The sequence below is a fragment of the Crocodylus porosus genome, unplaced genomic scaffold (genome assembly GCF_001723895.1).
Source record: "Crocodylus porosus isolate Cpor-Errol unplaced genomic scaffold, CroPor_comp1, whole genome shotgun sequence".
In the NCBI taxonomy this organism is placed as follows: Eukaryota; Metazoa; Chordata; order Crocodylia; family Crocodylidae; genus Crocodylus; species Crocodylus porosus.
In genome coordinates this window covers 39,886,227-39,896,025 of record NW_017728886.1, presented here as the reverse complement: position 1 = coordinate 39,896,025, position 9,799 = coordinate 39,886,227, and the positions used below count along the sequence as shown (strand labels likewise).

At 45.1% G+C, this 9,799-nt stretch overlaps 1 protein-coding gene across 1 annotated transcript in view; it reads right to left on the bottom strand.

The window, feature by feature from the left end:
- Positions 1–7,858, bottom strand: part of CFAP69 (cilia and flagella associated protein 69) — a 50,886-nt gene extending 43,028 nt beyond the window's left edge. Inside the window, exons 1-3 of the mRNA XM_019530494.1 lie at positions 7,832–7,858; positions 7,413–7,475; positions 1,092–1,157 (exon numbers count right to left, since the gene is read on the bottom strand). Coding sequence (XP_019386039.1) covers positions 1,092–1,157; positions 7,413–7,475; positions 7,832–7,858 — 156 coding nt within the window. The remainder of the gene's footprint in view (positions 1–1,091; positions 1,158–7,412; positions 7,476–7,831) is intronic.
- Positions 7,859–9,799: the final 1,941 nt, after the last annotated feature.

The window sequence follows — 9,799 nt, the reverse complement described above, 5'->3', positions numbered from 1 at the left end:
GCCCTTTGGGCAGGGCGCTGGACTCGATGATCTCCCGAGGTCCCTTCCAGCCCTAATGTCTATGAAATCTATGAAATCTATGAAATTTCCATCTACTTTCTGTTGTAATCCAGACTGGTGCTAGGGACACTTAAGTCCCCGATTCCTTAGATGGCCACAGAGCAAGTGTTTGATGCTGATATGATGCATGCAGCTCATTACAAAGCAACATGAGTAAAGGAAAGGTGCTATGTTTTATCCTGTAGACAGTCTTGCTGTCTGTTAGACGTACAGATTCAAGTAAGCTTCCCACTTGGGATGGTTTGGATCCTGAAACAACATATGCACTTAATATGTAGCTTTGAGTCAGATATCTATGTTCAAAGGAAGAGTAGAGTTCAGACACATCCTTGTGCCTACTGCTGGATTGCAGATGGAAGGTGTCTAGGTTTCCCCACTCACTCTATAGGGATCCTAAATGCCTTAGTCTCTTGGAACATGGTTCCTAGATTTGAGGCACTGCAACAATTACCTGGAGGTAGATTTAGAACTGTGTCTAATTTTAAGCATCCAACTTTGAAAACTTGGTCCCAAACACAAATAATCTTTGCACTGCAGTATCACCTGCAATTCCTAGAAATCTGTTACTTGTGATTACCCTCGTTAATTTTCATAATGTATCTTAGCTAGCTATTCTGGATTTGTTTTTCTTTAAAATATCACCTTATGCCCAGCAGTCACTGTTGCTGATATCTGCACTTCCATAACATTAATCACTCTCGCACTAGACTACCTGTCTGTGCTGAGTTTGATGTGCAGTCATCATATTTTACATCATGCTGACTGAGCTTTTGAAGCTTTGTGGCAGGTACTTCTGAGCATCCAAGAATCTTTTTTCACCCTAAACAACCTTAGGGATGCTGTGTCCATCTGAAAGCCTTTTCTGTGCCAATAATTAAAGCAGAGGTGAACACAGCTGCTATTAGAGAAGACTTTCTACATGAAATCCAGCTAAACTTAAATCACTTTGCTGAAAAATTAAAATGTTAACAAGCACAAAACACCACATCCTATTTGAACTTTACTTTTCCAAAGAGTAGAAAAAAGGATACAAGCCCATTCTCGAAGTGCGTCACTACCTTCTGGAGAATTTGCAGCTGTTTTTCTTCCAAATTATTCTGGGGGGGGGAAAAAGGAGCTATGATTGCATTCGTCCTCTACACCTTAAATAAGCTTGTGTATTCTTTTCTACATTGAAATGCAAGTGGAAAAAGATTAAGCAGTCACTAGATATGAAATCTGGAAAGTATTCTGCAGCAGGATCAGTTTCCTGATCAAACAACATTTTTCAGATGAACATTTCTTCAACCTAGCAGACTTGTTTATTGAATGTGTGGGTGCCACCGTATTAAATCCTTGGACAGTACTGTAGGTTAACAACACTATCAGATGAGTGAAGCAGAGCATCAGCATTATCAATACAGTGACTGGATAAAATTATGGGATGGCATTTCAATTTTATAGTTAGTCATATTTATATTAATTAAAGATGCACTGATATAGCAAAGATTTATTCAGAAATTTTATACTTCATAGGAAGAAGGACTGGCAGGCCCTCCCAAGTCATCAAGTTCAGTCTCCTGATATGGCAGGCAACTATGTGACATATTCTCATTCATTTCTGGCAGGTTATTGCTCTAAATATGTCTTCTGTCACTGTAACTGTTATACCATGACCCTTTGTTGCTTCTTTTCTGCCTTCACTGACAATTTTTCAATCACAGACTAGTAATATTACAATATAACCCTGCACCTTTCAATAAAAAGCATATTGTCAAGTCTTGGACCAGCACTAAAGCAAATGGGAATTGAAGGAGGGATCGGAAGAGGGACAACGGGATAGTTTTCTGAATGTTTACAGGCAACTAACCCCAAGAAGGAGAGGCAACATGAAAAAAGCATGAAGCTTGTTCGAACATTTACCTTGTGAGACATGGGTGTTGGCATCACTGGCTCATTAGAGGCAAGAGTCTCATATCATTTCAACATTTCAGTAACATAAGCCAGGTATAGATAGTTTGTCAAAGATCTTGAATATGAAAACTAGCAACAAAGAGAGTAGCTAAGCATTGTAGGCTGAGTAATCTTCATTCCTGTACGTTTTCAGGAACAGATCAGACAAATACTTGAGTGAAGTGGCTTAAACAGGGATGATCCTGGGGTTGGACTGGACTTCCTGAGATCCCTTCCAGGCTAACTTTTTTGTAATTCTATGACCTTATGTTTGATTAGCAGGGATCTTGGTTTTCCCTGATAAAAAAAAATTGCAAATTCTCTGATAAACCGCCCAAAATTCATGATTAAAATGAAAGGTTCCTCACTCCCCCCCAGCCCTTCTGGTGTCCCTCACTCCCCCCCCCCAACCTTCCTCAGCCACCAAGGCTACAGGGCCAGCAGGAGGTGGTGGCTGCTGCAGCAGAGTGGAGCCCGGCTCCCTCCCCCACCCCTGCGGTTGCCTGCTGCAGGCTTGGGCAGGGTGGGGCCAGCTCCCTGCTGCTGGGTGCACTCCAGGGGGGCAAGGGGGACCCATGCCCCTCAGATCTGTGCATGGGGCAGGGACGAGCTGCCCGCTGCGGACTCAGGCTCCCCGCCTTGCTGCCCTCCCTCGGGGCCTCCACAGTTGAAGGGCAGGGCAGAGCAGGGCTGTGTGGGGGAGCTTATTGATGCGGTGAGTTCCACGCTGCCCTAGTGAGGCATCTCCTGCCCACATGGCAGCAGGGGGGCAGCGATGCAAGATTGTGCCCCTCACTGGTGCTACGCAGGTAGGGGATATGTAACCAGGGCAGTGCAGAGCTTGCAGCAGCAACAAACTTCCCTGTGAAGCCCCACTGCTCCCTGCAATGCCAAGTCACACTTGCTGGGCTGAGGCAGCCCGGGGGGAGGGCGGCAGGGTGGGGAGCTCAAGCCTGCAAGAGGCAGCCTGCCTCCACCCTGTACAGGTCCCCCCTCATCCCTTTGGGAGTACGTCCAGCGGAAGAGAGATGGCCCCAGCCCCCTTCACTCCCCAGACAAACTACCCATGGGCCCATCTTGCTCTCCACTGGGGCACTGCAGCTGTGCATTGCAGCTCCAGGCCCCAAGGCTCATGCACCACCTGGCTGGGCAGCAGCCCCAGCCCTGACCAACTCCCTCCTTCCCTCCCTCCCTATGGTAACCTCAATTCCCACCCCAGCACACTTACCTGCAGGAGCTGCTTTTGAGGCTGCCCAGTGCTCATGTGCACGTCTATGTGCACACATGCACACGGCGCCCCCTGCCTGACTGCCCTCCTCCTGCTCCACTTAGCAGGCTGGAGCTCTGCGCAAAACTGAAAAATCCACAGGTTTCTCCACTTAAATGAGAAATCTGCATTTCCCTTTAGTAAAGGGGAAAATCCCCTTTTTCCTCCTTTTTTCCATGGGAAACAGAAAACCCGCCTTGTTGATGAGAAGGAGAAAGGGAAACCAGTGGGGGAATGCAATCAAAGGGGCAGGATAGTAAAAAAAGAAAAACTAAAAAATGACTTTTGCAACTGCATTCTGATGAAGTATCAGCGCAGTCAGACTGCATTTGTCAAAGCCTAACAGGATGTAATAATTAGGCCTGTGCAAAGTGGCTAGTATTTGCTTCGGATTCGGCCAGTTTGGGGAATCCTGATTCAATTCAGTGATTCAAATCACTGTCTTGAATCGATTCAGCTGAATCTGATTCAGAGATTTGGCTGCTGCTGAACTCGCCGAATCTCCAAATCAAACAGGCCCCATCCCCTACCCCCATCAATGGCTGCCGCACCCAGGCCTGTGTCCCAGCTCTTTGAAGAAAAAAAAAAAAAGGCCCACATTCACCAGCTGCTGCCAGGCAAGGGGGTGATCCCCACTGCAGCCCACTGCCCTGTGCTACATGGGGGGGGCCTCTGCCATGAGCCCCCAGAAGCCCTGATGGCCACTGCAGCATCCGGTGAGTGCGAGGCTTTTTTGTTTGTTTGTTTTTTTAAAGAGCTGGGATGCTGGGGTCAGGCCAGCCAGCTATTGATGGGGCTGGGACAGCTTCGGAGAGAATCAGGCAGTCCCCTCTTGCTGCCACAGGGAGCTGGACCCAGACTCCACGCTGGTAAGTAGGGGACAGGGTGGGGGCCTAGAGGAGGGGGGAGGGGACCATGGGGAGACCCCCCACCAGGCCACATCCCCTGCCTGCTCCCCAGCTCCCCTGAGTGACTCCTGACCCCTGCCCACTCTCCCTCCCAGCACCATCAATGGGCTGCAGCAGCCCCTCCCCCACAACCACCTACTTACGGGCAGAATCCAGGTCCTTCCTGCAGTGGCGGGCAGGGACTGCCTGAATCTCCTAATCTCTCCAAAGCTCTCCGAATCTTTTCTGAATTGATTCAGACTTTCAAATCAATTATGACCTTTTTACTGGTCTCCCAATTTGATTCGGATTCAGAGATTCAGCCACTGAATCGCGCTGAATCTCCTCCAAATTGAATCAGCACCCAAAGCTTTGCGCAGCCTTAGTAATAATTAAGACGCAAGATGAATGGCTGAATAGGAAACACTGGGTGCATCTACATGAGATATTTACTGTAGAGCTGACTAATTAGCTCCACAGTAAAAATCTCAGTATCTACATGTACACCACTATTAGGGTTCAGAAAACTAATAAATTCCACAGCAGGGTAGTACTTGTAAATAGTACCCTGCTCTAGAGTTTTCTGTGCACAGCAGCACACATATAGATGCTAACCTGGCTGGCTAGAGCATGAGGATGCTTCAGTGGGGGAAGCTGCCTCATGTCCCAGCCAATCCCTCCGTAGCACACTGAGCCCAGTCAGAGCAGCCCTAGGCTGACCCCCGGGGCCCACCACCAGCTGGGGCTGCTTTGATCAGGTTCCACATGCTGTACATAAAAAAACTGTGGAGTTGATTGTTCTGGAGTTAATTGCTCCTGGGCGCATGTTCAAACGGTGCACCTGGGAGCAAAAAACTCCAAATAATAAGCTCTAGAGTTTATTCGTGTGCACTAATGGCAAGCGTAGACGTACCCACTGAATATTAAGAAGGTTATGCACAAAGTCTCAATATTTAGGTATATCCTTAATGTTTGGAAATAATGCTTTGTGGGACACAAAGTTACAGAACTCAATATCTCAAAAGATAATTTAGATATTGTATAGCTGGACTAAGAATACCGAATAGCCTAATAATGAGCAATATTTGTAGCTCTGCAATGTACAGTAATTAAGTTCCATCAATTTGACTATGCACACACTTAAAGTTAAGGACGTGTTTAAGTAGCTTGATGAATAAAGTCCTATATAGGTAATTAAATTTCATGTCTCATGAAACAGGCTAGCAGCCTGAATGGTTCGAGAAGGAATTACTTTAATATAAAAATGAACAACTGAACAGGAATATTTTTTAACCTTCTTCTGCCTTAAACCATTTCTACTGGGAGGATAGAGGGTTGAATGGCCTCATCCTCTGATTTGCCATTGCAGTTCCCATTAGCTGTAATCCTGTGGAAGTTATTCCTCCCACACCAAGACACCTAATTCTCAAATTTCCTCACAAGTCTTTTTTCAAGAAGCAAGCTTCCATCAGAGTTGTCAACATTTTGGGAGAGATTTTCTTCATTGCTATAGCCTTCCAGCTCCTTTTTGTTGTTGAGAATTTCCCAAGACATGCTCTGTGTAACCATCTTATGCAGAGCCCCTCACAAATCCTAGTAAACAGGTTGTGCTGGGTTAGGAATTAAGGCAGAGCTGGGCAAAACATGGCCCATGTGCTGAATTCAGCATGCCAACTGATTGTATCCAGCTGTGAGCAGCTACCAACTCACGGGATCTGGCCTGCAGGTGGTCACTGGCTCTGGCTCTAGGCAAGATGGCTTCTGCTGCATAGGGCAGGTGGGCAGGACTGCTTCCTCCAGCACAGACACATGGCATCAACTGTGGAACCAGGCGGATGCCACAGTCCCCATCCAGAACCTGCTGGGTGCATCCACAGTTGATGCTGGTGCCCACCCTGGGCTGCATCCACTGCGTTGGGCAGATGGGGCTGACAGGATCTGGGTGGAGATGAAGATTGGGGCATGCTACAGCAATGCTGTGGGGGGCAATGGGGAAGAAAGAGAGAGAGAGATGGGACTGGGGTATGGTAGAGCTCCAGGAAGTGGGGGAAGAGAGAGGGCATGAAGGTATGCTACCGCTTGGGGGGGCAGTTGGGAAGAAAGGTGGGAAGGGAGAGAGGTTCAGGGAGGGAAAGAGGTGAGGGGCTGGGAGAGAGATGGAGAGAAAGAAGGGGGAAGAAGGAAAGAGAGAGAGACAGAATGGGGAACAGGCATGCTACAGCTTGAGGGAGGGAGAGGGGGGAGAAAAAAGAATCAGGGCATGCTACAGCTCAGGGGTGGAGGGGGCAGATGCAGTCCATAAGAGGACACCAAAATTATTGCCCACTCCTGGATTAAGGGTAAAGCAGTTGCAGAATCATAGTGTGTTCCTCTCACCATTCTGGATACCTCTGGCTCCACATGAAGCTCCTGTAAAATTTAGATTGCCTTAGAGAGCTGCACTATCAGGGCTGTTTGGTAAGTCAGAATTCTGCAAGCTTTCTTCCTCCTGCATCATGCATGCATGCTGCACTTCTAAAAGGTGTATCACACAATTTTACTCAAGGTATCTTATGTAAATCATGTACAGCTTACTCCTGATGTATATCAAAAGGGAAAAAGAGAGTGGTTTTCCTTTGAGTATCAATCCAAAACCTAATATTTTGATGAATTAAGCTCCTGCTTAAAAGTTATAAATGATTCAGTTTTTGCAACTTTTTACTCTTGTACCTAGTCATAAACACGTCCAACTTTCTCACAGTCTGCAAAAGAGTCTATTGAGTCCATGACATAATTGCTGGTGCTTTTCTGTGCCTCTGTTTGAACGCATTTGTTTTTGACTCCCGAGCTTTATTCTCTCCTTCAGTTCAAACCCTAGAGAACTGTTAGCAGTTAATATGGGCAATTATATTCTAGATGTAATTGTTCCTTAGTGGTGGGTTTCAGGTAGCCAGCCAGGATAGCCATTTCTCAATTCTTTATAAATGTATAGTTACAGTAACTTTTTGCAAAAGGTACATATTTATTGATATAGTATTTAATCATAAATTCTTATGGGCACATTTACTTCCTTACAGCAAAAAGACGTTTAAAGAAAGTCTTATTCTGTAATTCTACCAGGGTAATTCTTCCAGTTCCATAGCTTGTAGTCCTAATCACTGAAGCTCAAGGTTGACTAGCTTACTTTTGCCTGTATAACGAAGCAGAGCAAGTGTTTTATTTAACCTTATTAATTATCAAATGCAATAAAAATGTATTATAAATATATTCCCCCAGGCTGTGCTTACTGAGTTTGGATCTTCAAGCAGCTTGATGATGCGATTAAGGTCTAGAGACTGCAGCTGAATATCCTACAAAAAACACATAGTTCTTAATTTCTTCCACTATTTATACATTTTAAAATCTTAAATTATAATTTCCCATTCATATTAAACATGTTTAATCTCACTGAAAATTTCTACTAATGTCATACATAGTAATTGAGGCCCAAATCCAGAAAAGGGCTTAGGCACCTGAATTGGGAGTTAATAGGTGCCTAAATCCAAGACTACAGTTCTGAAAAAGCCCCATTGTTAGGCTCCTTAGGCACCTATGTTTTCAGTAAGAAGGCACCTTACCAAAAGCCATCTATAGCAGGACATTGGCCACTGCTGTCCCCTTGATTTACCTACAGCAGGTTCAGGTGCTAAAACTTGTGGTTGTGTACCTGGGCTTGAAGGCTCAGATCAAGCATAGTTTATGCTTACCTAGGGGAAATACTAGTACCAGTGTAGGTAATGCATAGTTAACCTTGGCTTAATGGCCACTTAATGGAAATGGGAGACTCCTCCCTAGCTTGCTCCTGGGGCCTTAGGGCTAAGGGCAAACGAAACTCAGGGGCATCCGAACCCCAATCTTCAAGGCTTAGGCCTGCAAATAGGATGCCCGCCAAAGGATTTGGGAATATCTGTTGCCCCAGGTGGGGGTGGAGGTGGAGGATGTTTGCCAGTAGCCCAGAACCATAAGTGGCTCTACTAAGTCATGGATTTGGAATTGTTTTGGCCATTTTGGCTTGAAATATGGAAAATTCAAACAAACAAAAACAGGGCTGATTGTGTAGCTTTGCTAGCAGGTTAGAAAAAGATTTGTGTAGGGTGGTTTGGATAGGGATGACCCTGGTTCAAGCAGGTGGCTGGACTGGAAGACTTCCAGAAGTCCCTCCCAGTCCTACTTTTCTATGATTCTATTATTCTAAAGGTCTGTTTCTGTGCATACCTTGAAGTGCCTCTATCTTGGTATGTCAGGCACTTATAGACATGCTAAAGGACTGGGGGCAGGGGATGCTTTAATTAGAGAGGCTCTAAGATCCACTCTAATTAAAGTGCCCAGAGCATCATATGAATCAGTGCCCCTACACTGAAAAATGGTAGCGGGGGGCGTTTTAACTGAAGCTCATTTGACGAGCTTTAGTTAAAGCACTCCAACCATTTTTCAGCGTGTGGATGCCGATACATGTGATGCTGGAGTCTGCTGGAGCATGATAATTACCACGCTTCAGAAGACTTGATTAATTGAGTCTACTCATAGCAGCCTCCCTGCACGTGTATAGGTGCCCTAACCTCATGCCTATACTTGGTTGGAATCCTTAAATAGGCATTCCTTTGCCTATGTTACTTGAGAGGTGGAGTAGGTATACTCTGAAGAGTGAGAGCTGATTTACATGTAAAACACAGTGGCTCTGGCCACCTCTTTTAAACACACCTGCAGGAGGAAGAGTTTATGATGATATACCTTTTTTACACACAAGTTCAGTAACTAGCTACAGTACTTCAGTAATAGCTGAAATAGTTTAGCAGATGGGTTTCCTTGTGCTCCTTTGTCTTTTCCCACCTTCAAAACCAACTTCCCACCTACCAGGCCTGTAGGTGAAGGCACTCTCTATCTCACTCCCCCTGCTGAAGCTATGCCAATGTGCGGCAAAAAATGTAAGATTTTTTAGGCCAAAGAGAAGGAGAATGATTATCTAATTTAATGATTAGTCACACTCTGGAAAAGAATACTGGATTCCAGTATTTCCTGTAAGGGCTGTTTCTATATTTTGTACAATCTAGAGTCCTGGGAGAGGACAGCATGTTGGGTGTAGTGAACTCTATTCTGAAGTGCCAAATGCAGGGTTGCATAATCTACTGCTGGAGCTGCATGATTTTAAATGTTACAACAAAGTCCCTTTGTGGCTCTAACCCCAAGTCTTTAGGGGTCTTGTAGAATCATAGCCTTATTATGCAAAAATATGGCTTTTCTCTAACATTATTTAGATGGAATTCCAGATCTATGCATCCCCTAATTTACCACTTCCCCAGCTCATCTAGAAAAGCTATACTTTTCTGTCATTCATTTGTAGCCTTCATCAACATCCCCTAGATAATTGTTTTTATGGCTTTACAACTTGATTCATGCTTCCTGAAATTAATGGAATCTTTCCATGGATTTTACTGGCCTTTGAATTAATTCCTTGGTGAGAATATCTGTAATTAGTACAGTTTTCTACAGTACATCTTCAGCCATTTCAGACTTTAGCAACTAAAAATAAGACTGGGATGGTAGCACTTCTGAAGGCCAATGGAAGCACTGCACTAACTACAGCTGAGCTGAGAAGTCATTTCCTTTATAAAGCCCAAATTACAAGAGAGTTTTC